General features: G+C 59.4%; 2 protein-coding genes across 3 annotated transcripts; both read right to left on the bottom strand.

Moving 5' to 3' along the window:
• Positions 1-233: 233 nt before the first annotated feature.
• On the bottom strand, positions 234-5,239 carry LOC149858689 (beta-1,3-galactosyltransferase 1-like). The gene is made up of 2 exons (XM_090061577.1): positions 5,008-5,239; positions 234-1,438 (listed from the first exon to the last, which is right to left on the bottom strand). Exon 2 carries the CDS (start codon positions 1,353-1,355, stop codon positions 234-236), a length of 1,122 nt encoding a protein of 373 aa, XP_089917703.1. The 5' UTR covers positions 1,356-1,438; positions 5,008-5,239.
• A 1,162-nt stretch (positions 5,240-6,401) lies between these two features.
• Positions 6,402-26,145, bottom strand: LOC149858688 (potassium channel subfamily T member 2-like). Of its 2 annotated transcripts, none has more exons than XM_090060408.1 (30): positions 26,054-26,145; positions 24,812-24,891; positions 24,555-24,657; positions 24,381-24,434; positions 24,236-24,284; positions 23,989-24,048; positions 23,719-23,793; positions 23,488-23,571; positions 21,446-21,540; positions 21,139-21,319; positions 20,700-20,864; positions 20,056-20,192; positions 19,770-19,833; positions 19,382-19,490; positions 18,597-18,705; positions 18,288-18,344; positions 17,785-17,934; positions 16,993-17,228; positions 16,165-16,357; positions 15,260-15,365; positions 14,844-15,016; positions 14,201-14,272; positions 13,586-13,720; positions 13,074-13,185; positions 12,900-13,001; positions 12,698-12,781; positions 8,570-8,698; positions 7,775-8,015; positions 7,214-7,298; positions 6,402-6,990 (listed from the first exon to the last, which is right to left on the bottom strand). In XM_090060408.1, exons 1-30 carry the CDS (start codon positions 26,143-26,145, stop codon positions 6,894-6,896), a joined length of 3,429 nt encoding a protein of 1,142 aa, XP_089916534.1. In that variant the 3' UTR covers positions 6,402-6,893. The 2 variants fall into 2 exon arrangements, with proteins under 2 accessions (XP_089916534.1, XP_089916535.1); XM_090060409.1 differs by having other exon boundaries at positions 12,900-12,998.
• Between the last annotated feature and the right edge of the window lie 573 nt (positions 26,146-26,718).

The raw sequence follows: 26,718 nt of genomic DNA, 5'->3' as shown, positions 1-26,718 counted from the left end.
CTCCTTGCCATTAAGTGCAGGGACCAGTCTGACCATGCAGCTGCCCTGGGATAAGCCACAGACACACACTTCTTATCCCCACCTATCTTTATGCTGGGGCAGGGCATGTGCTGTGTGCCTGTTCTGGGCATGGGGGGTATCTGGTGGGGGGCAGTCTGTGTATGTTGGCATAAGGTGCTGGCCAACTTGATTGTGTGGCTCAGTCTGCTCAGGGTCTTGCCCCCCACCTTCCCCTAGCTGGGACAGGCTGCAGCAGCCACCTGGAAGTCCTTCCAGACCCTCAGCAGCTCCTCAGGGCCATAGTGGTGGGACAGCACCAGCTTAGCGAAGTGGCAGGGCTCATACTTCACCTTGTACATGTTGAACAGACCCCAGGCACTGTCAGTCACAGGGATGCCCAGAGCATGTAGGCACAGCCCCACAAACACGTCCTCCATGTTCACAGCCTGCAGGGTCTGGGCAACAGCAAACACCTTGAGGGCCAGGTCGCCAGAGAGCACATAGCCGGGGCCCCCACAGTAGGGAGGGTAAGTGGTGTTGGGGTACAACTCAGGGGGCACATACCACTTGCTATTCTGCCACCGGATGGGGCCTGTGCCACGGTATATGTAACCTGTGGCGAAGTTTGGCCGGGGTGGGCACTGGGGCCGGAGCACCCGATGCACCAGGTAGCCCACATTGACGAAGACATCGCTGTCGGCCTTGAAGACATAGCGGGCACCGGGGCAGTGCCGTGCCACCCACTCCAGTCCCATCAGCGTCTTCAGCGTCAGGTTGTTGTAGGTATCCAGGAAATCCTGCTGCAGCAAGTCTCCATGGGCCATGCTCTCCTGGGCCAGTGCCTGTCTCAGGGGAGCTGACCATGGGGAAGGCTGCCCCAGCAAAAAGAGGCACCGTATTGAGACACTCAGCACAGCGCTCTCATTGCCCCAGGTGCAGCGGATAGCATGGCGCCTGGTCACATCCCTCGGCTCTGACACCACAAGTATCACCAGGAAGGGGACCTCTCCTTTGCATTTGTGGGGTGCATTGAGGAGGAAGCGGTAGGGGTACGGGTAAGGCGGCTGCAGTGGGTGCCAGGTGGGTGCGGGTGCTGCTGGGGGTGTGGGTGCCGGTGGCAGTGTGGGGGTGACATTCCGGCTGCCTCTGGTCTCTTCCAGGCTGGAAAGATTCCCCGTGTCCAACTCCCCCCACTGGAAAGTGATGAGGTTTCGCGGCACCCCAACAGGCACTGGCAGGCTGAGGGTGCCCAGGGTGGGCACCTGGACCCAGATGAGGAGAAGAAGCAGAAGGGTAAAGGCCAGAAGCAGAAGTAGCCGGGGCAGCAGTGCCTGTGGGAGCCACAGGAGCTTCATAATGGAGTCACTGGCTGAGGCTTCTGGCTTCCTTCCTCTGGAGAGACTAGTCAAGGGCAAGGGCCTCTGGCTTCGTTTCTGACCTAGAGAATGGCAACCCCAGGGGACATTAGACCAAGAATCAGATGCACCCCCACCCCAGCCCCATCCCCTGCTAGTGCAGGGCTCAAGCAGCAGGGGGATGCTGGGCTGGGGGAGGCAAGACAGGGGCCAGGGGGTATTGTGCTTGTTGGGGAGGGGGCAGGGTGGGGCAGGGTAGGGGACAGCAGGCTTCCTCCATCTGCAAAGGGGCTTCTACACCTACATGTTGGTTCCCCCCCCCCAGACCCTGGTAGTGCCCCACTGTGGGGGCAAGAGGACAGGGCCCTGTGAGCCCTTGTTGGGGGAGGGAGCAGGGCCTGGGACGCATTGGCTGCTGTCTCTGGCAGCATGAGTCAGTGCCAACCCAGGCCTGCAATCCTGGAATGCTGATGGCTGATAAGGAAACATCCGGGAGACGTAAAGAGGAAGAGATTAGTCAGCCCTGTGAGGGCCTGGATGCCTAGGTCCTCTCCCTGCTCTGGGGGGGGGTAATGCAGGGCTAGCAATTAAGGCAGAGTGGAACCTGGGCACCTGGCTTCTGTACGGCAGTGGGAGATGCAGAGCTGAGGCTGCACCAGGGCATGGTGTCGTGGGCAATGCTGCTGGCACATGCCGGAGCTGTGCTGGCCAGGAAAAGGCAAACATGGGTGGGCCGAGTCCAGCCTGTTGGGGCATCCCCTGCACCTGCCGGCTCCACCAGGCTGGCCCTGCCATGTATGCCAGGCACACGGTAGGAGGTCAGGGCAGAGGCACTGAGTATGTGGGGTCCAAGGGTCCTGGTCCCCCTCAGGAAGAGGTCTGACACCTGAAATGTGTAAAACTTTCCACATCCATCATCTTACCACCCCGCTCCCCCAAAATAAAAATTAACACCTGTGGGGCAGGGGACAGAGCCTTGCTGCAGGGGCTGGGAGCTCTGGGGTGGGGGGGCTGCCCTGCCCTGCAGGCAGTAGGGAGAGGAGGAAGCTCCAGCAGAGCCAGCCAGAGATTCCAGGAATCCCCTAAACCCTAGACACCCCATCTGCAAAAGCCAGCACAGAACCCAGGAGTCCCAGCTTCAACTCCCTCCCCTACACCAACAGCAAAAGAAAGCTCCTGCCTGGGGTAACCCAGAAGATCCAGGCAGAGAACCCAGGCATCTGGGCTCCCTGTCCTCCCCTGCTCTAACCTGCCAGGCCCCTCTCTCTTCCCTAGGGCGGGGATAGAACCCAGGTGTCCTGGCTCCCTGCTCCGATCCCAGCCAGGGAGAGCGAACCCAGGAGTCCTATGCCCTCAAATAGTCACTGCCTCAGCAGCTCTGAGCCCAGGAAACAGGTGCCGCAAGGTCCTGGCCTTGGGGTGTGACAGCTCTATGTCTCCCCTAAGGGCAGAGTCCTGGCTGGCGGGAGTGGGAGGGCGTTGTTGCTGCCCTTTCATCTGCATCTTTCCCCTGCCCACCTAAATCTGCCCCTACACCCAGCCAGCCATGTCCCTGCACCTAGAGGGAGCATTTCCCTGGTGGTGTATCCCAAGGTGGGCTTGGGGCAGGGAAGGGGAGGAGGGGCAAACCAGTCCCTTCTCCCCTCCCAGAGCTGGTGAAGAACCCAAGTGTCTGATCTCTCAGCACACCGTGCTTTCACCCTGCAGCCCCCACACCCTCTCAGAGCTAAAGAGAACCCAGGCATCTGAGCTCCCAGCCTCCTGCTTTTGTAACTCCTCTCCCACCCCCTCCCAGAACTGGAATAGGACCCAGGCATCCCAGAACCAAGGCACCCGTGGTCCCAGCCCCTCCTGGTCTCTCCCTCCAGCCCGCACTCCCTGTCCCAGACCTGGGATAGAGCCCAGGCACTCAGCCTCCTGCTCTCACCCTGCAGCTTCCACTGACCTCCCTGAGGTGGGGAGAGAACCCAGGGGTCTGTGCTGCCAGCAAGGCAGGGCATTGCTGTGGCTCTGAGCCAGGAGTATGGGCGGGATGCCAGGGACCTGATGAGGGGGTGCTCTTGGCTCTGGCTGTAGGGCCCTTCCAGCTCTGGCTCTGTGGCAACCCCTAGACCCATTGTTCCTTCTTGGAGCAGAGCACTATTGTTGGATGCCGGCCAGAAGGCAAGTGGGAGGGTGGGCTGGCAGGAAGCAGGGCTCCCAGGCCCCCACCCTGCTCTAACCCCGCCACTCCCCTTTGCTGAGCTGGCAATAAAACTAGGCAACCAGGCTCCCTGCCCCTGCCCCACAACTCTTACCCCACAACCCCACATCCATCCCAGACCTGGGAGAGAACCCAGGCGACCAGGTTCCCAGTGCCACTCTGCTCTCACCATGCAGCCCCTAACTCAGAGCAAGTCCTGGGGGTAGGGGAGGAGGCCTCAAGGAAACAGGCCCAGGACTGGATGCCAGCAAAGGGGCATCACCCAGGTAGGAGAGGATCAGAATATCTTGCTGCCTTTGACTGTCAGAAGGGCTGGGAGAGTGAGTGTGAGGGGGCTAGTTTACTGCCTCTTGGCTGGGGGAACTGCCCCAGAGGGACATCTCCAGACCCCTGGGGATGGGGACAGGGACACAGAGCCCTCTTATGAAGCAGGGACCAGTCTAGGCTACTCTCAGGGCAGAGGAGAACAGTTTGCCCCATGACCTTTCCTTCCTCCTAAGCATTAATGACCTCAGACTCAGCCCTGCCTAAATTGCAGCCCAGCAGGAAAGGGCCAGCAGCCAGCACTGCCTGGGGCCAGGTGGGACTGGCAGACAGCAGGGGAGGGTCCTTTAAGAAGGGGAAACTGAGGCACACGGTGGTTCCCAGAGAGTAAAGCAGGGGGTCCCACTCCCCTGCTCAGGGTCTGAGCCAGAGTGACCAAGCCCCCAACCTGGCCGGCACCCCTGCAACCACAACCACACTCCTAGAGCCATGCCTCAGTTTCCCCACTGTGGCGGGGGGCTGGCATGAGCCTGGGGTGAGGCAGCTGGGTCTGGCTGAAGCTGACTGGGTTTCACATGACGTGTTTCATGTCTTAGCACCTCCAGGGCATACGTTTCCTGCCTGGCTGCTGGCGGAATAAGTGCAAGTGGCATTTACAAGAGGATGTAGAAGGTGCTAGAGGTGTGAGCATTCCTAAAAAGCTATGAAAGGCAACTGGTGTGGCTGGGGCTGGGGCAGATAGAGGGTAGGGGCTAGGAGCCTGGATGCCTTGGTTCTACCCTGGCTCTGGGTACAGGGAGTGGGAGAGCTGGTGTTTAGAGTTTGGGGGGTAGGGGTAGAAGCCTGAACACTTGGGGCCTATCCAGGCTCTGGGTACACAAGGTGGGGGATCTAGTGGTTAGAGTTGGGTGGGGAGAGGGGAGCAAGAACCAAGACACCTTGGCTTTTATCTTGCTCTGGGTACAGAGGTGGGGGGTCCAGTGGTTAGAGTGCAGCAGGGGAACAGGAGTATGGACGCCTGGGTTCTATCCTGGCTCTGGGTGTTGGGGGCGGGGTGGTCTAATAGTTAAAACAGGGTAGGGGTGCTGGGAGCCTGGACACCCATGTTTCACCTCGGGTCACTTCAGTGGGGAAAGGCAGGGCAAGGGGTTGATGTCTTCACATAGCACCCCTGGACTGACTCACCTGGAAACTGGCCTCAGTCCTGGCCTTGGCTCTTCCCCATTCCTGCCCCATAAACGCAAGGAAGGAAGCGCTGAACCCAGCAGTTTCAAGGCAGGAACCTGGATTCCTCTGTGCAGCTCCAGAGCCCCTCAGCCTTCCCCCCCCGAGACCAATATCGCTGGCCAGAGTAGGCTGGGGGCAGAGCTGGGAGCCCCTCCAGGACTGCAGTGTGTCCAGATAGGCCAAGAAGAGACAGAACAGGTGCCCCCATAAACCCAGAATTGGGATCCCCCCACTAGCAGTCTGCAGAGCCGGAGGTGCAGCTCTGGATGCTGGAGTTTTCTTCCCTGGATGCCAGATCTGGGAGTGTGGTGGCAGCTGGAAGGGATTATAGGAGAGTGGAGTAGGGAGTTTGGACAGCTGGGTCCTTTGCCAACTCAGGGATGGGGACTGGAGGGCTTGGGGCAGGGTGGAGCTGGGGACCCAGACACCTGGGCTCATTCCCAGGTCTGGGAGGGAAGTGGGGCTATGGGATGAGAGCTAATCCCCAGCCTTACCCCCCTGGGGCAGAGAGCCCCTGGCTGGGACCTTGATGAGCCAAGACCCACCCAGCAGGACCTCGGATCCCTCCATCCATCCGTGGCTTGCGGGGGGTATAGCTGCGCCCCCCATGTGCACCCCAGATTCCCCCCAGCTTTCCCTTCTTCCTCCATCCCTCTCTTTGTCTCTTCTCCCTCCCCCCATCCTTCTGCCTCACTCTCTCCCTCAAGCCCAGGGGGACTCTCCTGGGCTCCATGCCACTCACCTCTCCGGTGTGGCTCTGTCCCTCTGTCTGCGTTGGATCCCATCCAGGGCTTAGGGCATGTGCCAGGGTGCGGAGGGATTTCACAAGCCTGTGACGCCAGAGAAAACACCCTGGACAAACTTCCTGGTGGACCCATTAGCCAGTAGAGTGGGAAGAGTCATGCGTGTCAAGGCAGAGATGCAGCAACCTCTGGGGTGGGACTTAGGGAGCCAGAGCAGCCCTCGGTGCCCCCTGTGATCAGCTGCTTCTAGGGTGTGACACAGGATGGCATGGAGCAAAGGCCACCAACAGCATCATCCCAGCCACCAATCAACATCTCCCCACGTCCCCATTCCCAACCCCCACTGCTCCTTTCCACTGCCCCCATCACCCTTTGCCTCAGATAAACCCAGATTCCCCAAAGAGGCTGCAGCTTCCCCTGGGGACCCCCAGCCCAGCATCAGCAGCCCCATCCCCTCCACAGGATTACTGTCCACACACCCCCTCCCCATATGAGCATGCACACCTAAATACCAGCTCCTCCAGGACTCTGGGAGCTGGGGATTTTTGCTGGGGAGCATAGACAGATCCTGGCAGGGGGGATAGATGGACAGACAGAGCCAGCTGGCGTTTCTCTACAGCTTTATTGAATCTGTACATCTAGGACCATGTTCACAGTGAGACCAGAGAGGCGGCAGCGGGGGGGTGATGATGGAACCCCACCCTCTTCCGCCTGGGGCTACATTCCACGACCGATTCTGGGGGTCCCCAGCCTTGGTGCTTTGGCCCCTGGGGGTCAAAAGAGGAGGGGGACATGACATACCCCCAGGGCCTGGCTCAGCTTTGGCGGCAGCGGGGGGGGGTTGAAGCAGCCCCTCAACCCCCTTGCTTCCCCTTGCTCTGGGGTGGGGGTGCCCAGAGGATGCTCAGGGTGAGGCAGGGCAGGGGGTACTCTCCAGCCAATCAGGCCAGGCTCTGGCAGAAGGACCAAGTTTGAATTAGATGGAAGAACTTGGTGGGGCAGCAAAGAGCCAATGGGAGCGTGGCAGGCCCAGGGACATGGGCCACCAGGTGAGGGAAGGGTGTCACAGTGTTGGCAGCAGGTGGGTGCCCCAGGGAGGGGTCAGAGCAAGGGGGCATCCTTGGTGGTGCTGGTGCTGGCTTTCTGGCTGGTGCTGCCAACCGAGACCAGGGTTAGGGGGTCAGGGCGGATGAGATACCTGCAGGGGCGAAAAGAGGGCAGTCAGGGGGGCTGGAGCATCTGCCCAAAGCAGGGGTGGCTGCTGTGCCCCCACTAGCCTATGGGACCATAGTGGGGTTTCCTCTTGGATTTGCGGGGTGGGGAAGATGCTCCCAGCTTGGTTCTGCCTCCCTGCTCTCCCAAAGGTACATGATGGGGAAGGAGAACTGGGGGGATAGATATGGGGGGTTGAAGGCACTCACACGATGTCGTTGACCTCCAGCCGTGTATCAGGAGCAGGGTTGAGCAGGATGTAGGAGAACGTGTTGTCATGATCCAGAACATCCACTGCGGGGGGGGCGGAAGGGGGTGGCGGTGGAGGTGAGTGCTGTGTCCCAGCTCCCCACCTTATCAGACCCACAGCCTCCCCCAACCCTGCTATATCAGACCCATAATCTCCCTGGCTCCCTCTTTATGAGATGCATCAACCCCCTAGATCAGAGCCCTAGGGTCCCCTTGATCCACCCATATCAGAATCATCAACCCCTCCATATCGAACCAGTAACCCTCCTCAAAGCTCCCTATATCAGACCCATATATTCACCCATGTCACCCCCATGTAAACTTCAGGCTCCCCACCCTCAGCCCCCCATATCAGCTCCCTGCCCCACCAGCAGTCCCCAGCCCTCCATATCAGCTGTCTGCCCCCAGAACCTCCCAACCCCCTGTATCAGCCCCCCCAACCCCTTAATACTAGCCCTCACCCCACCACATCAGCCCCTCATCTCCCAGCATCACCCCGCCCCACCCGCTCCGGTCCATACTGAAGCCAGCGGAGGAAAGGCCAAGGTGGCGCAGCCGGGCACGGACAAGAGCACTGAGCTCCTGGCGCTCAGAGCGGCGGTGCAAGGCTAGACGCTGCTGGCGCACACGGGCAGCAGGTGCAGGGTCAGGTGGGCGGGCACCACGGCGGCTCAGGCGTCGCGCCCACTGTAGGCTCTTGCGCCGCGCTAGAGGGGCCTCACCCACCTCCTCCCCAGCCTCCGGGCTGCCTGGAGCCTGCCACTGTGGAGGTGGGAGAAGGGGGTGTCATCATAGGCAGAACTTTCCTGTGGCTTCTCCCACCTGGGCCTTGGACACCTGGGTTCCAGGCCAGTCTGGGGCACTGGATGCCTTGGTTCTAGCCCCTGACGCCTGGGCTCCAGCTCTGGACCTGGGGCACTTGGGCTGTAACTTCCAGGACTGGGATGCCGGACACCTGGGTTCTAGCTCCAGACGCCTGGGTTCCAGCCCCAGTTCTGAGGTGCTGGACACCCGAGTTCCAGCCCCAGATGCCTGGGGTCCAAGCCTAGGTCTGGGCACTGGACACGGGACACCTGGGTTCCAACTCCCAGCTCCAGGGCACCCACCTCATGTCGGGGTTCTATCCCCAGCTCTGAGGCACCCAACACCCAGCTCCTAGCTTCTGGCTATGGGATGCCAGATGCCTGGGTCCCTCCCCCCAACTCTATCTCGCTTTCCCCGCTCAGGCCGGGTCTATGTAGACTAAGCATGACTAGGTCCCTGGCATGATGGCCACCAGCCCCCACATGACACTCCCCCTTCCGAGGGCCATGTACCTCAGAGGCAGGGAGCAGGTGGCTCTCAGTGCGGTAGATGCCAATGGGGACATCGCCAGTGGTAGAGCAGAGCTTCTGGTAGAGGCGTCCATAGGACCGGATCCACAAGTCGTCCTCCGTCACCTTCAGCTGTAGGGACAGCCTTGTGCTGACCCCTGGCACCTGCCCCCTCCCCCTTTGGCACCCTTTGCCCAGAGCCTTAGGCCCTGATGAGAGGGAAAGGGGGGGTGGTTCTATAGGCCCCATAGGAGGGATTCTGACCACACCCTCAGTACCCAGATAGATGGGTAAGGAGGGAGCAGTGCAGGCTGGGGGCAGTGATGGAGTCAGGAAGGGATAGAGATAGATGTGCATGGGGATGGATGGATGGATGGAGGAGAGCTTATGGAGATGGATGGATGAATGGAGGGATGAACCGATGTGTGGCTTATTTAGAAGGGCTTCATGGGGACGGATTGGACTGAGGGACAAATAGAGAGGAGTATTAGCAGGTTGGAGACTGCTCAGCCCAAGCAGTCTGTGGTTTCCTTGGGGTAAACACACTCCTAGCACAGATGCCTGGGGTCCAAGCCTGGGTCTGGGCACTGGACACGGGACACCTGGGTTCCAACTCCCAGCTCCAGGGCACCCACCTCATGTTGGGGTTTTATCCCCAGCTCTGAGGCACCCAACATGGACAGCTAGAGACCCTCTGGGTAAAAATTCGTGGGGAATTTGGCACAGGGGACACAACGGTGGGAGGCTACTACAGACCTCCCACTCAAAGTCCCGAGCTTGACCAGGAGTTCGCCCGGGAACTGACTGAGGCCGCTTGCTCCAGGACCTTGGTTGTCATGGGTGACTTCAATTACCCGGACATCTCGTGGGAAGATCACTCAGCTAAATCTGAGTGGTCGCAAAGCTTTCTCTCGTGCGTGGATGACCTCTACCTGACTCAAGAAGTCTATGGGCCAACAAGAGGCAAAGCGCTGCTTGACCTGGTACTGGCTATGGGGGACAACCTAATCGGCGACCTAGTAATTGATGGGAAGTTGGGTGACAGCGACCATGAGCTGATCACCTTCACCATCCGCCGTAAAGCTGGCAAGTCAGTCAGCAACACAGAAGTCCTTGACTTCAGAAATGCCGACTTTGACAAGCTCAAGAGGCTAGTCAGTCAGGCCCTCAGGGACCATGACCCCAGGGAGATGGGAGTTCAAGAAGAGTGGTTGCTTCTCAAGGAAGCGATCCTCAGTGCACAAGCTAAATCTATTCCAACACGGAGGAAAGGCAGCAAGAAGGCACAGCAGCCCCCCTGGCAGACCTACTGTGGCTAAAAAGGAAAGCCTACAAAGGATGGAGGATGGGATTCACCTCCAAGGAGGATTACTCCGCACTGGTCCGGTCCTGCAGGGAGCAAACCAGGAAAGCCAAGGCTGCAACTGAACTCCAACTAGCTTCAGGCATCAAGGACAACAAAAAGTCCTTTTTCAGATACGTGGGGAGCCGGAGGAAAAGCAAGGGCAATGTTGGACCCCTGCTAAACCAGATGGGGCAACTGACAACTGATGCCCAGGAAAAAGCCAACCTATTAAATAGGTACTTTGCGTCACTCTTTCATCAGTCACACGGGATGCCCATGCCTGCTATGGGACAGGGAAATCTGGGTGAGGGGGATCCCCTACCCTCCATCAATGCTGACCTCGTGAAGGAACATCTTGAGAAGCTGGATACCTTCAAGTCAGCTGGCCCTGACAACCTGCACCCCAGGGTACTCAAGGAGCTGGCGAGCGTCATAGCCCAGCCCCTGGCACGGATCTTTGAAAACTCCTGGCGCTCTGGTGTAGTGCCCGAAGACTGGAAGAAGGCCAATGTGGTGCCGATCTTCAAGAAAGGGAGGAGAGTGGATCCGGCTAACGACAGGCCCATTAGCCTGACTTCTATCCTGGGGAAGATCTTAGAAAAGTTTATTAAGGAGGCCATCCTTGAGGGACTGGCCCAGGCTAACATTCTAAGGGACAGCCAGCACGGGTTTGTTGCGGGTAGGTCTTGTTTGACCAATCTCATTTCCTTCTATGACCAGGTGACCTATCACCTGGACAAGGGAGAAGAGATTGATGTCATATATCTTGACTTCAAAAAAGCTTTTGATCTGGTATCCCATGATCACCTCTTGGCCAAACTGCCCAGTTGTGGCCTTGGCTCCACCACGATCCGCTGGCTGGGAAATTGGCTTCATGGTCGGACCCAGAGGGTTGTGATTGATGGCAGTCACTCATCGTGGTGCCCTGTGACCAGTGGGGTCCCTCAAGGCTCTGTCCTGGGACCCATACTGTTCAACAGATTCATTAACGATGTGGACATTGGAGTCAGGAGTGGACTGGCCAAGTTCGCCGATGACACCAAACTTTGGGGCAAAGCATCCACGCCAGAAGATAGGCGGGTGATCCAGGCTGACCTGGACAAGCTCAGCAAATGGGCAGACGAGAACCTCATGGTGTTTAACACCGAAAAATGCAAGGTTCTCCACCTTGGGAGGAAAAACCTGCAGCACCCTTATAGGCTCGGCAGTGCTACATTGGTTAGCACTACAGAAGAAAAAGACTTGGGGGTCATCATTGACCACAAGATGAACATGAGCCTCCAATGCGATGCTGCGGCTAGTAAAGTGACCAAAACGCTGGCTTGCATCCATAGATGCTTCTCGAGCAAATCCCGGGACGTCATTCTCCCCTTGTACTCGGCCTTAGTGAGGCCGCAGCTGGAGTACTGCATCCAGTTTTGGGCTCCACAATTCAAAAAGGATGTGGAGAAGCTTGAGAGAGTCCAGAGGAGAGCCACGCACATGATCAGAGGTCAGGAAAACAGATCTTACGATGACAGGCTGAGAGCCATGGGACTCTTTAGCTTGGAAAAGCGCAGGCTCAGGGGTGATCTGATGGCCACCTATAAGTTTATCAGGGGTGACCACCAGGATCTGGGGGAACATCTGTTCACCAGAGCGCCCCAAGGGATGACGAGGTCGAACGGTCACAAACTCCTGCAAGACCGTTTCAGGCTGGACATAAGGAAGAATTTCTTTACTGTCCGAGCCCCCAAGGTCTGGAACAGTCTGCCAGCGGAGGTGGTTCAAGCACCTACACTGAACACCTTCAAGAGTAAATTGGATGCTTATCTTGCTGGGATCCTATGACCCCAGCTGACTTCCTGCCCTTTGGGCAGGGGGCTGGACTCGATGATCTCCCAAGGTCCCTTCCAGCCCTAATGTCTATGAAATCTATGAAATCAACAGAAACAATAGGGTTATCTCATCCATGTGGTCTTGTCCCAAACCAACATCTGGGAGCAGCCCACCCACCTGTTCTCTCCCTCTCAGCTCTGCTCTTCCTCAGCTCCTTTCCCTCAGAGTCTTTAATTTCCACTGGCAGCTAATTCTCCTTGTCAGCTGGCTGACTTTCATGGCCTGCAGCCTACTACAAGGAGTATGTGGGGATGGATAGGTGGATGACTAGGTGGGTGAGTGGATGGGATGGGGATGAATAGGTAGATAGGTGTGTCTGGGGATGGATGAATGGATACATGGATGACTTATTTAGAAAGGCTTCATAGAGATGGGTGGATGAACAGATAGAGATAGAAAGGAGTGTGATAGAAGGATGGACAGATAAATGGAGGGGAGTTTGTGTGGATGGACGGACAGACAGATGGACTGACAGGTAGCTTACTTAGAATGGATCCATGGGGATGAATGGATGGACAGATAGCCAGATAAAGAGGAGTGTGTGGGGATGGATGGATGGATGGATGAATGAATGAATGGATGGATGGATGGATGGACGGACAGATACGTGTGTATGAGGATGGACAGATGGATGGACTAAGGAAGACTGTCTACGGAGATGGATAGATAAACAGAACAATTGTGCAGGTGACTTGGAAGTGCTTCATAAAGATGGATGGACAGATGGAGAGGGATGCATGGGGATGGACAGGTGGATGGATGGGCGGGTGGCTGGGTGGATCGTTAGAAAGGCCATGTGGGGATGGTTGGTTGGAACATAACATCTCTAGACAGAACAGATGGATGGATGAACAGGAAGGGCTGGATACACAAAAACGGGAGGGGGAAAATCAGTCTCTGCTACTCACTGCACACAGGAAGCCAGACCCAGGCAGTGAGTCGAGGCCCAGCAGCAGGCGGGTGATGGAGATCATGTAATCCTTCACAAACGACTGCAAGTCAGGAGGGGGTGGGGGGGTCATGCTGAGCCAGTCCATGGTCCCCCACTGCTCGGGGGGGGGGGGGCAGAATACTGGACTGGGACAGCTTCCTGGGTGCAGGGAGGGTCACCTGGTAGAGCAGCGTGTCCAACATGCTGACACTGAAGACTTTCCCCGCAGCGAAGGGCAGGCGGAACATGAACACCAGGTTGGAGCCCTTCTCCCGCTCCTTCTATGGAGCACAGAGGGGTCAGTGGGGCAAGGGAAGGATTTGGGGGGCAGATTGGGGGCAGGGGGGATGTACCTTCTCTAGCTTGGACAGGGCCAGCCCATAGCGGTCCTTGGCTTTGAACTGCATGAAGCGCATGTTGGCCGGGTGCGTCAGCTCCGTGATGATGTTCAAGCCCGGGAACAACCTGCCAGGGTATGGGGGAGGGGGTCAGTGGGACCCACCCAAGCCCAGAGCCTGGGAGAGAACCCAGGCATCTGTACTCCCAGCACCCCCCTGCTCTCACCCATTAAAACCCCTTCCCCCTGCGAGAGGGCAGAAAAAAAACAGGCATCCAGGCTTCTAGCTCCCCCCAGCTCTAACCCTCCCAGGACCACACTCCACTCCCAGAGGCAGGAGAACCCAAGCATCTGGGCTCCCAGCCCTGCCTTGGCCCTAACCCCACAGTCTTCCCTCCCCTCCCACAGCTGGGACAGAAGCCAGGCATCCGGGTTCCCAGCCCCACCTACTTCAACCCCCGACCTGCCCCCCTCCCTTTCTCTAGCCCCAAGCCACCCCTCCCCTCCCTGAGGAGGGGTCTGTGGCACCTGAAGAGGGTCTGGACATTGACAATGGTCTTGGCATCGGCCATGTAGTCCTCATCAGCGATAATGGAGCTCTCCTTGTCCACCACCACCATGTTGGCCGCGAAGGTCACCCCACAGCGTAGCAAGTCATCCAGGCTGGTGGGGGAAGACATGACCCCTGTCCCATGCCCCTGCCACCCTTGGGAGGCCATCCCAAGGCCGCTGCTGGCTTCTCGGTCCTCTGCCACCCCCTGGGTGCCCCAATGACCCTGTGCTCCAATGCCCAACCCCTGCCCCCAAAATCCCAGCCCCCCTGCCCCCAATCTATCCAGTCTCCCACCACACCTGAGCCCCCATACACATCAGTTGGCTCCTATCCCCCCATATAGGCCAGCCTGCTGCCCCTACCCTGTACCCCAATCTTCCCCCTAGCCTCCCAAACACCCTAGGCAGTCCCCAGCTCCCCATATAGCCCAGCCCCTACCCTCTGCATCCCAGGACTCCCTCCCCCAGCCCCACTTCCCTTGAGGGCCATCCATACATCCCAGCCCCACCATATACTTCAGCTCCTGTCTTGCAGTCTGCTCCTAGCCCTGGCTCTACCCCTATGTGTCCAGCCCCACAGCACCCACTCACTTATCAATGGAGCCCACCATGTAGTAAACTAGCGGGAACCAGCAAATTGCCTCCAGGAAGTGGGTCTCAGGCCTGTGGGGCAGAGACAGGCAAAGGGGAGAAGAATGGTCAAGGAACTCCCTCCAGGTCCCACAGCTCCTTCCAACCCCCCTTCCCCCCGCCGGCTCCAAGGGCTCAACATTGGCTGGAGAGGGACTAAGTTACTCCTCGTCCAATGTGGGAGGAGTCTGTGTGCCCCCGCACTTAACTGTGTGCCCCTTCTCCCTTCACTGCCCTGCCATCTGCCATGGCGGGGAGGGGCTTTGGTCCAGGACCAATTGAGGGGGGTCCATAGCCCATTGGAGGGAGTCTACGGCCTACAGAGAGCATCTGTGGCTTGTGGAGGGGTGGGGGTCCATGGCCTGTGGAGGGTCCATGCCCCATGGGTGGGGGTGTATGGCCTATGTGGGGGGCCCACACCCCAAGAAGGGGCAGGCATATCCTGCGAGGGGGTCTGAAACCCACTGAGGGGGGGTTCAGGAACCATACATAGCGTCATTGCCCACAGGGGATATAGCCCATTTATGGTGCCTGTAGCACTTTGTGGGGGTCTGTAGCCCATGGGGGTGGGGGCGCAGTCTGTGGGCCAGTGAGTGGTCCTTACAAGTCCTCAAGCAGCAGCACAATGGGGTTGAGCTCCTTGCGAGGCCGATAGTAGGCCCGCAATGGCACCACGAAGTTGTAGAGCCCATTGCCGGCACACTCAGCTGACACTATAATGAGTCGGTTGCGGAAGCCGTAGGCACGGGCATCCTCATGGGGCAAGTGGGGGCAGCTCTGTGGAACAGAGGGAGGTCAGTGCAGCCCACTGGTCCCAGTCCAAGCCCCCAGCACTCCCCCTGTCCCAGTGGGTGGGGGGACAGCATCATGCCTGGCACCCTCCATCTCTGCTGGCACAGGGCAGTAAGCAGTCATCCAAGACAGGGGTGTGGGACCCACCCAGGGCATCTTGGGGTGTGGGGCCATATCTGAGACCCCCTCCCGGTTCAGCCTGGGCCTGGAGGGGGGCAGGGGCATTACCTTGTCCAGCCGCAGGCAGCAGAAGGGGGTCTTCTCTGGCAAGAGGTGGCAGAGGGTGGGTGAGCTCCCAATGTAGGGCGTGTTGCTAGGATAGCCCTTCACCCAGCTGCAAGATGGGCACAGGTAGGGTGAAGTTGGGGCTGTGGGGGGTCACTGGGGCCTCCCAGGGAAAGGGGGGCATTGGGTGTTGTGGGGGGAAGGGTGCAGCCCCCTGGACCAAAGGGAGCTCGCTGGCTTGTCAGGTCATGGGATCTCTATTCATACCAGTGCCACACATGGATACATCCAGGCACACACATATATAAGCACACCTACACATGCACACACATGCCTGCACAAGTGCATATATGAACCCTTATGCGCATGTGTGCACACACACAAGTATGAGCATTTATGTACAAATACAGACACATATGCAGGAACTTGTGAGTGTGTGTGCGCGTGTGCACACACATGCCTACACACACACATGCATGGACAAACACATGCCTGCACACATATGCAGCCATTTGGCTCGGTGTGAATGTAGGAATCTACAACACACATGCTTATCAGGGTGCACAAGCGCATACCTGTGCACATATGCAACCATTTGGCTGTGTGAAGATAAGTGCACACACATGCTTGCCTGTTTACCCACATGTGCATGCAGACACACACTTCTTGTCAGCAGCTCCCTCCTCACTCTGCCTTGGACCCCCCTCACCCCTTCATTATACTCCAAATCCAGGAGGCAATTACCCAACCCCCCACCATATGTGTGTATCCAGGCTCACCCTGGCTAAGGTCCCAGGGGCAGCAGGCATCAGCTTGAGCTCACCTGCTTCCATGGGGTGGGGTACATGTGGCCCTGGGGCCCTGCTCACCCCTGCCCCTCCTAAACTCCCCCCCCATGGCCCCCTCACCAGGCAGAGGCAGCACCATCCTCATGGGGGCTGGCCTCATCCTCAGAGGGGTCGCTGAGCAGGTCGAGTGTGGGGCTGGGCAGTGTGTCTGGCTCCTCCAGCACAGGTGCGATGCTGGGTCGCTTCTCAGCATCTGGTGCCTCGACGCTCTCAGGGCTGCTGCCCGAGTCTGGCAAGTCCATGGCCACCGTCCCTGCAGGGCCCGGAGCCGGCAGGTCAGGGGCCAAGGGAACCCTAGAGTCACTCCCCTGTCCTGCCTCCCTCAACTGGGGGTTGAGACCCAGCCAACACAGTTCACCCAGGCTGGCCCCAGCCCCACAAGGCTTCAGCCCCTGGGATGCTGCCTCCTTTCTGTGTCGGGATTGGCCAAGAGGTGATGGGTGGGGCACTGGTAAACCCCAAGCTAAATGGTGATTAGCTGAGGAAGTGTGAAAGGAGGGGCACTGGTTACCACATGCTGGATGCTGATTGGCTGAGGAGGTGTGAAGGGCAGGGTTCTGGTAAACCCATGCTGGGTGGGGATTGGCTGAGGAAGTGTGATGGGTGGGACACTGGTAACACCCATGCTGGGAAATGATTGGCAGAGCAGGTGTAAAGGGAGAGGCACTGGCAAGGTCCATGCCAAGGGGTGATTGGCTGAGATGTGATGGGCGGGGCACTGGCCTGTCCTGTGCTGGGTGGTGACTAACCAAGGCAGCGAGATGGGCAAGGCAGTAGCAGCCCCACACTGGGTGGTGACTGGCCAGGGAGGTGTGAAAGGCATGGCACTGGTTAAACCCCATACTACATGATGATTGGCTGAGGGGGCACACTGGGCAGGGTTCTTACCCATGCTGGCGAGGATGCTGTGCACAGGCAGGCGCGTGAGGCCACGGTAGGCGGTGGGTGCAGGGCGGCGGGGGGGCGCTGGGTCCTGCTGTCGCTGCACGAGGGCTGAGTTCTCCTCCTTGGACACGTTGATGTAGAAGCAGGTGTCGCCGGCAGCCAGGATGTGGCAGGGCCCCGGGTTCAGCAGGATGCTGCTCTGCTCCTCCCGGCACACACCCATCAGGCACACTCCGTACCTGCGGCAGCCACATGCAGCCCTCAGTGCCCGCCGTGCCCGGGGGGGGGAGATAAGGGGGATTGGGGGGGCCTATGCATGTGTGTAGGAGCAGCTGGGAGTGTGTGAGTGTGTTTAAGCATGAGCAAGCCTCTCTTAAACATGAACAGGCCTCTAATAAGCGTGCACAGGCCTAAGCATGTGCAGGCCTGTCTTAAGTGTGTACACAACACAGAATTGCAGGGAGTCAGCACAGAGGTGTGCAAGCAGGTACAAGGACACATGCATTCAGAGCCCATGTGCACACATGTGTGCATCTGTGCAAAGATGTATATGCAGGGCACAGGGGAGCTATGCCTGCAGGAAGGCATGAGTATGGGAAGGGCATGCAAGGCCACTTGCCCACAAAGATATAAGTGTGCAAATGCACGTGTGAGTGTGGACATGCACACACAGGCAAGCAGACCCCCTTTTGCTGCCTGTGGCTAGGGGGAGAGGGGAGGGGGCCAGAGCCGTGGGTGCCCCTGTATGCATGTGCATGCATTTATGTTCCTCCCAAGACATGCACGCACACTCACTTCTTGTGGGCATGGAAGGATGCATAAGTGAAGCTCTTCCCCTCGTACTCGCCCAGGAACTTGCTGTCTCCCAGGCGCACGTGATGCACCTCATTGGCCGAGCACTGGCTGTACGTCCTCTGCCACTGCTCCGGTGATGTGGGGCCCTCCCTGGAGGGGTGGGTGCCTGCTTCCATCAGTGCCCAGAGCATCCCTCAGGGCATTCCCACCCGCCCTAAGACCCTCCACCCCCATACTAGGCCACAGACCCCTCCCTACTGGGTCAAGGGCCCCCCTATAGGGCACAGACACCCTCCATGGGGCATGTACCCCCCTCAATGTGTTTGGTCCATGGACCTGGGAGGACAATGTGACAGCCCAGATGGGCAGCTCCCTATGCATACATGTGTGTGAACACATACTTCCAGCCAGCCCTGCCCTCCTCTCCCCCACAAACCACCCAGCTGGGAAAGGAGGGAACCCAGGTGTCTTCCCAGCCCAGCCCTTTCTCCACTGGGGCTCACCTGGAGAGGGGCTGCCAGGTGTCAGGTCGCTGCCTGAAGGACTCTGCTGGGGTGGTCCTGCCAGCAGGGGCGGGGTGGGCATGGGGACAGGACACAGGGGGACATAGATCAGCTGAGACTCTACAACTGGTACCACCCTCCCGCCCCCCGGAGTTGGGAGCCCCTAGCCTTGCCCCCTCAAGTTGGGGGGCAGCTGAGGGTGTCCCTATATGACCCCCTTGCCCTCCTTCAAGAAACCTTTTCAGGCTCTCAGCAAACTAAGGCCAGTGCTATGTCTGATTCCCCACCCCCACCATTCCTCTGACTTACTGCCCCCGGGAGGTGTGTATTAGCAGGGTGATGAGTGTGGAGGTGGCTGGGCACACACAGTTGAGGGCCAGCATGGCATATTTGAACTCTTCCTCGCACACCACATGGTCTAGAGAAGGGGAGGGAGAAGGGGGTTGTGAGCTCTGGGCCCCTCCCCACCAGCAGTTCCCCTCCCAATAGACTGTCTGTCCATCTGTACACCCATCTGTTGTCTGTCTATTCATCCATTTCTCCACCCCTCCATCGATCTGTGTATCCCTCCCTCCCTTCATTTATCATCCTATCTATCCCTTCCTCTTTTCATCTATCTGTTTATTTATCTATCTGTACATCCATCCATGCACTTATTCACCCACATAGCTGTACTTCCCTTCCTTTATCTGCCTATCAGTCTGTCTTGCCATCCATCCATGTATTTCTCTGTGTCAGTCAATCTCTCTACCTGTGTACCCATCCATCTATCCCTCTACCTGCCCATCTATCCCTCTCTTTTAATCTATCTGCCTATTTATCTATCTGTCCATCCACCCATCTGCCTAACTATCCCTCCCTTCCTCTATCTATCCCTCCCTCCTTTCACTTATCTACCCATCCATCCATCCGTACATCCATCCATCCATCCATCCCTCTGTCTGTCTAGACCTCTCATCTTTCCATCTGTCATCCACCCATCCATCTGCACACATGTCAACTCATGCATCCCTCCTGCATCTGCCCCATCCATATCTTCCCTGCCGCCCCCACGTCTATCTAGTTACCCATAGGCTGAGCTGTGGGGCCCTCACCTGCGAACTTGATGTGGAACTTGTTTTCAGGCTTAAGGATCTGCACATACAGGGGGCAGTTGGGGGCAAAGTCCTTCACAGCCCAGGCTCGCAGGATGGTCTGGTGATCCTTGGGGAGGGGGGCAGCTGTCATGGCCAGGCCCCCCCCACCCCAGGGTGCTTGGACTGATTGTACCCACCAATCCTAGCCTGAGGGGGTCTTTACAGTGTCTTGCACTCCCTGATCCCAGCCTGGGGGGGTCTGTACAGTGCCAGGTGCCACATGGTGACTCCAGGTACTACCATACTGCATGAAATAAACACCCCTCCCTAGAGCCATCATTAACCTCTTGTGGCCTGGACAGCATCCCTCTCCTGCCGCCCCAGGGGAAGCATAGGGGGCACTTACAGCTGCCACACGATCCACCTCGAAGCGGTTGCTGAGGATGAAGCAGGCCTCAGCGTCGTCCATCCTGGGAGGGGGGGGGGCAGGAAGGGGGTGGTGGGGGTGGTCACAGCTCAGCAGCACCATTGAGACACACACAGAAAGGAATGAGAGTCACTGAGACCCCTCCCCACCCTTGCCAAACCCCAACCTGCCCAGGCAGGGAAGGGGACTCCAATGCCCCCCCCATGTCCATGCCACCTCTCCAGGCAGGGAGGGGGTCCACACTGCTCCCTAGCCCCCCACACACTTGGCTCTCATGAGGTCCTGATCCTTTAGGGCTGAGCCCTGGAGGAAGATGACACGCTGGGCCCAGAGTGGGATCTGCAGCACGCGGCGCACGGGCAGGTCCATCTCGGTGGGGCACAGGATCACCACATAGTAGTCCTGGGGAGAAGGGGAGTCAGGGCATGATCAGCCCCCAGTCTGCCCCCTGCCTCATGTCAAACTTCAGGGCCAGTGCTGCTCCCCACAATGTGGCAGAGTGATGCTAAGGCACCAGCCAGGCAGGTGGGCGCAGCCCATATGGCAGGATCCTGGTGGGTGGTGAACCGGGATGGGAGCCCAGATGCCTGGGTTCTCTCTCTGCTCTGGGAGGGTGTGGGTCTGGCTAGCTCCACCCCTACTACTATGCAGGGAAGTGGAGAGAAGATGGTAGGAGCTCCCCGTCCAAGGGGGTGGCTCATTTGCTTACATGAATATGCAAATGAAAGTTATGCAACCAGAGGGTACTGCTTTTCTCTCTGAGGAGAATTTATGGTGGGGTGGGGAGCAGAGACAGTGGGCCTCAGCCCCCAAAGCACAAACAGCCTCCCCACATCTGGTCCCCAGCCCAAGCCCCCCAGCCCAGTGTCCCAGCTAGACTCCCCAGGCTATGCTGCAAAGGGCTCCCACCTGGAGCCGGGGATGGGCATAGAACTCGTTGAGGAAGTCCATGAGCAGGTCAATCTTGAGGGCACTAACACACAGCACCACATGCTTCTCCGTCTGTGCCCGGTACCGACTGTAGTTGCCCCCTGACTTCTGGCGCTCCATCCATAAGAAGGCCAGCTGCTCAAACTGTGGGGTGGGACAACAGTGGGTTAGCAGGGGGGAGCTGGGCTGGGAAGCCAACGGGGGTAGGGTCCAACAAGGGGTGCCGGGCTGTGGGGTCCAACAAGGGGCATTGTGCTGTGGGGGGCAACAGGGGGGTCCAGCAGGGGGCAGCCCCATCCCATGAGATCCCAATATAAGCACCTTCTACCTCTTACCCCAGAAGCAGCTGCATCTTGGCACCAGGCCAGGACCACCCCCCCAGATAGCTATTGTGTCCCCTCCCTCCCCACCCAGGGACCTGTATGGGCAGGACGATGAGGGCGACGCAGATCATGACAACAACCAGCAGCTGTGAGGGCCAGATGCGTGGCGTGACATCACCAAAGCCCACAGTAGAGAAGGTGACGATGCAAAAGTAGAGCGAGTCAAACAGCGATAAGTTGTTCCCTGCCCGCTCCAGGTGCTGGATCCCACAGATGCTACCACCAGAAGAGAGGGATGACTTAGCACCAGGCTGGGTTCCCCCCAGAGCCAGCTGCAGCTGGGCAGAAATGACACCAGGGGAGCCGCCCATTCCCTCCAGCCCCTCCCATGGCCCCACTCACCAGGTGAAGATGAGGCAGAGCAGGGTGCAGCCCAGGATCAGCACCTGGTTGAACATAGCTGAGTGCGAGCGCTGGATGGCACGGTGCAGGTCATTCTGCAGGCAGGGGCGGAAGGGGGTTGAGAGGCTGGTGCTGCCCCCAGAACCCCCCCACCTGCCAGTAGGGGGCAGCATGTGCATGCATGCCTGTGTGTGCATGTGTGCATGTGGATCTGTAGGGCTGGGATAGGTAGGGCCACACATGCCCTGCCTACCCTCTCAAACATATGTGCAGAGGCCTAAGGAGGGGGACCTACATGCGCACTCAGCCCTGCACTCCCCCATGCACACGAAGTGCACACATACATGTGAACACCGGCCTTTACTCTCCCATGTGCATACACGCATATGCACTCATATACACACACACACACACACACACACACACACACACACATTATATATGTCACACACAGGTGTACTTGTCTCTACACTCCCCTGTGCACATGCACACGCACGCAAGCATACACGCATGCGCACATACACGCACACGTTCAGCCTTATGCTTCTGTGGGCACACATCTCTAGTTTCCCATGTGCATGCACAAGCACACATGCATATACATGTGCATACACACCTGCATACATGTATACACACACAGTTGCACATGTCCCTATATGCCCCTGTGCACATGTGCACTCAGTCTTGGGCTTCTATGGGCACATGCATACAGGGGCACATGCACAGACATGTGTGCACTCATCTCTACATTCCTGCATGTACATATATACATGCACACACATACAAAGAACCCAGGCATCCAGGACACGCACATACACACACACAGAATCCAAGTGTCCAAGACTGTAACAGGATCAAAACCCACGGGTGGCCATGATGCCCCCAGTGGCCACATGGCTTCTACCCCACTAAGGCTCCTTAGGTCCCCTCCCTTGTCTTGCCTGCCTGCCATGCCTTGATGTGCTTAGTTGATTTGTAAAAGGAAGGCTGTCCCGGAGTCCCAGAGCAAACCCTCACCTATCCTTCAGCCAGCAGGTCCCTACCAGACCCCACTGGACCCAGTTGTGCCCCTCAAGAACTAAGTGGGTTCTCCTGACTTCTCTATGCCCTGCTGCCTTAAGAGCTATTTGTGACCTCCTTCAACCCCTACAACTATGCCCATGCCTTGTGGATGTTACCAGCTATCACTTCAGGCCTCCACACCCTTGTTGGGGCTTCCATCTTCCCGACTTTTGTCCTTTTTATCTGGCTGGGCTCCTCGCAACCTATGTCCACTGTACTGGACCTGGTTTCTGAGCTCCAGTCCATCTTGCCTCTCTTGGACTGTGGGCCCCTGGCCCTGGTTTCACCCCTCTTGGCTTTCTGCTTGCCTGATCTTGAGCCCTGGCCCCTGGCAGGGCTTCAAAATCACACATGCCCCTTGGGCACCAATGTGCACATGGTGTGCCCCTCAGGCACCCCCTGGGGCTTAAACCTTAAGTGGTCAACCTTAAGAGTGCACTCTCAGGCATCCCTCCATGGCCTCCTCATCACTCCTTATAGCAGCAGCCAATTCAGCAGTGTAAAGCTTAAACAAAATACAAGCCCACTGACTACAACAAAACTATCCGCATGCTGGGTCATACTTTCCTGCCAGCCATAAGTCTTTACTTGCAGCTCCCAGGGCAGCTCAGGTGCCAGTTAGTCCCTCTCCTGCAGCCATCTTGCTGCAGAGCTCTTCTCCCTGCAGGGCCAGCCCCTGATGGGCAGTTTTCCCCCAACCTGGGGATCTCCCTTAAAGTAATAGAAGCCTCTGGCTCCCTGGTACAGACACACCCACATGCATACACACCCACATACACATGCACATGTCCATGGCCCCACAGTTCCCCATGGTGTGTGCGGGGCCTGGAGACCCCCCCCACCCCAGCAGGCCCCACAGCCATGCCTCCCCATCCTGGGCCCAGGTCTCAGCTCCCCACAGTGCCTGCAGCATCCCCCCAAACAAAGGTAGGGCCTAGTTCCCCTTCCAGGGCCTGGAGGCCCCCCTGTTCTCCACTCACAATCATGTTCTCCAGTGCATGCTTGGCCAGCCAACAGTTCAGAAACACAGGGATGAAAAGGTTGCGCAAGGGGGGCCACAACACCTGGGGCAGGGGACAGTGCAGGGGTCACCCACAGCCCTCCCAGCAGGACACAGGCCCAGGCCTGACCCCCAGGCCCAAGGACAGTGTCCCACCCACCAGGAGACCTCTGTCTCTGGCTGGGCTGGGCTGGGCTGGGGCTGGACTCACCGTGATGAGGAAGGGCACAGTGGTCATCACCTCCAGCACGAAGGGCACCCGCAGAACCTGCTCCCACAGGTTGCCCTAGCAACAGGGGGACAGAATCAGCTGGGGGGGGCAGGGGGCTGCAGGTTGGGAGTGAGGGGGACCAGCAGGGCTGGGAGGAGGAAGGAAGCTGTGGGCTGGGAGTCAGGGGCACTGGCAGGGCTGGGACAGGAACCTGGGGCTCCAATCCCCATAGAGATGCCCCCACTGTGCCCCGCCCCAGGCATCCAGTACCTTGTAGCCCAGGTAAACCAGCAGCATCGTCTCCAGGAAGCTGATCAGAGCCACAAGCACCTGGGGGGACAGTGAGGGTTAGTGTGGGACCCCCATGGGCAACCCGGGCCACTTGCCAGCTCCTGAGTCTCTGGGCAGCCTGGCTTGGCTCCCCGCTTGAACTTCATGGCCTCAGCCCCCTGTCTTCTACCCCCAGCCCTGCTGATACCCCTCACCCCCAACCCACAACCCCCTGCCCTCCACTCACCTGCAACCCCCACAGGGGGAGAGGCCTGTTGACCCAGATAATGGGGGTCCTGGAGAGTTTGGGGGGGAGGGGAGAGAAGCCACAGTCAGCACTAGCTCCAAGACTCTCCCCTGCCCCATGGCTCCCACCCCCATCCTGCACTCACCAATCAAACCTGGCTGCTGGGGGGGTTGAGTGGTTCTGCTTGGGGCAGCCCCAGCTGCAAAGACATATGGAAGCTGGTGAGGACAGACAGACTGGCAAGGCCATGGCGGCAAGAACGGGGAGGCAGAAACTGGGAGCCCAGACGCCTGTGTTCCCTGTTCCCGGAGTCACTCACCAGCCCCCCCGGCCCTCGCAGGGGTCGTCCAGCAGCACCCGGACAATGTAGAGGAGGCAGCTGAGAAGCTTGAGGAAAAAGTTGAAGAGCCGCACGCGGAGGCCTGGAGGGGACAAGAGAGGGAAGAGGTTAAACGCTGCCCCCTCAGGCCCATTGGTGCCCTTCACTCCCAATCCACATGGGGTTAGATGCCCTCCCCAGTGCTTGAGATCCCTCCCTAGGCTGGACCCCGTGAAGCCAGGATCGGGGCCACTCACTGGAACGCTGGTTCTTGATGAAGAAGAGCTTGAGCCGCTCCTTGAAAGTGTTTTCATGGACATAGAATTCGACCTGGACCCTGCGGGGGGGAAGTAGATGGGCAGCAATGGGTGGGGTGGGGGGCAGGGGGCTCCCTGGGGGCCATCTAGAGAAACCCCCATCCAAATGGATCCTGGCAGGTGTGGGGATGGGACAGAGCCATGGACAACACTGTGGAGAACCCAGGCATCTGGGCTCCCAGTGCCCCCGTGCTCTGACCTCCAACTCCCACTCCCTTCCCAGTGCTGTGTCAACTGTGGTGGGGGGGACCTCCTTCTGTCTCCTTAAAGAGCCTCATCTCCAGAGAACCAAAGGTTATAGGGTCAAAGGCAAAAGGTCAGGAGCAGTCACAGCAGGGTCAGGCTGGCTGGGAAGAAACTGGCAGGGCCTTGGACCTGAGCTGGGGCATTAGAGCAGTGAGACTGCAGGGCACCAGGTATTGTAGAGACCCCCCAGGCTGGGACTAGGGGACACTGGGAGCAGGGGCTGCACGTTGGGAGTGAGGGGCACCAGCAGGGCTGGGGGGTGGCAGGGGACTGTGGACTGAGACCAGGGGTCCCCCCCAGCCCAGCCCAGCCAGTGCCCCTCATTCTCAACCCACAGCCCCCTTCCCCGCTTAGCCCTGCTGGTGCCCCTCACTCTGGACTGAGAGGACCTGTGGAGTGGGGGTGGGGGGCGCTAGGCTAGCAGGGATCTTGTAGCTGCCTCTGTTCGCATCAATCACTGGGTGCTGGGGACAGGCTGTGCTGGGTGCGGGGAGCACGGCGCTGTGGGGAAGGCAGCTGAACCCGGGGGTTCTGGGGGCGCCAGGTCCTGGACGCCTGGTTCGCTGGTGCTCTGCTGGGGGCCCGTTCCTGCTGCTTCCTTGCTGGCGTGACTGGGGGAGCTCAGCAGCAGGGCTCAGGGCAGTGACCTTCTCACCCAGGCTCTGACCAGGACCCACCGCAGACCCTCAGCCCTGCTGGTGCCCCTCACCCCCGACCCGCACCGGGGGGCGCAGCGCTCGGTGCCGCGGGCCCGGGGGAGGGGGGCACGGGCAGGTCTCCCGGGCGCCGCCAGCACCAGGGACAGCTCCGAGCCCCGCGGCGTCGCCGGCGCTGCAGCCCCCGCCCGCCCCCGCGGGGAGAGCCCAGGCGTCCTGGGCAAGCCCCGCAGCCCCCCAGGGCTGGGGAGGGAGCCCAGGCGCCCGAGCCCCCCGATACCTCTCGTCCGGCTGCCACTCGCCCAGCAGCAGGTCGCGGAAGCGGTAGCGCGGGGGCAGCGGCAGCGCCTCCTCCTGCCGCCCCTCGCCCATGGCCCCCCCCGACCCCGGTCCCCGCCCCCCCCGCGGGCATCCGCCACCCCTGCCCCCGCCCCGGGGCCGCCAGCGCCGCTCCCAGCCGGCGGCGGCGGCGGGAGGAGCTGGGGAGGGGCCAGCGCCGAGCCCGCCCCGGGACGGGAGACCCTGGGACCCAGGCGTCCGGACCCCGCCCTCGCGGGCTGCCACCCACGCAGGCCGGGGGAGAGGGGGAGGACGGGCCCCCAAGGAACCCAGGCTCCCGGCCCCGCCCAGGCTGGAGCACCCCTCCCTAGTGCCCCTCGTCCCGACCCCCGGCAGCGGGGAGCCCGGACGCCTGGCTTTTCCGGGCTGGGGGTACCAGCAGGAGGGCCCGGGAGCCTGGACGCCTTGCAGACACCGGGCTCCCACCCCGCGCCCGCGCCGCTCGGCGCTAGCCCACAGCTGCCCAGGTGTGGGGCCAGTCAGGCCCGTCCCGTCCCAGCTGGAAGGCGGAGGGACTGGCTGGGCCCTTTTAACTCTGCCTGGGAGAACTCGGGTGTCCAGGCCCCCAAACCCCACCCCCCTGCCACAGCCGGCAGCCCCCAGCCT

Source organism: Crocodylus siamensis, chromosome 8 (genome assembly GCF_052110815.1).
Source record: "Crocodylus siamensis isolate JL-2025a chromosome 8, ASM5211081v1, whole genome shotgun sequence".
Lineage (NCBI taxonomy): Eukaryota > Metazoa > Chordata > Crocodylia > Crocodylidae > Crocodylus > Crocodylus siamensis.
This window is presented reverse-complemented; position numbering and strand designations above follow the sequence as displayed.

Bases quoted from the DNA above. Each gene is read 5' to 3' on its own strand.
- LOC149858688 (XM_090060408.1), bottom strand. From the start codon at position 26,145: ATGGGCGAGGGGCGGCAGGAGGAGGCGCTGCCGCTGCCCCCGCGCTAC. The intron at 23,572-23,718 runs GTGAGTCCAGCC...CCCCTGCCCCAG, and splicing joins CTGTGCCCTTCCTCATCACG to GTGTTGTGGCCCCCCTTGCG. The intron at 13,186-13,585 runs GTGCCACAGACC...ATACCCTGGCAG, and splicing joins AATGTCCAGACCCTCTTCAG to GTTGTTCCCGGGCTTGAACA.
- LOC149858689 (XM_090061577.1), bottom strand. From the start codon at position 1,355: ATGAAGCTCCTGTGGCTCCCACAGGCACTGCTGCCCCGGCTACTTCTG.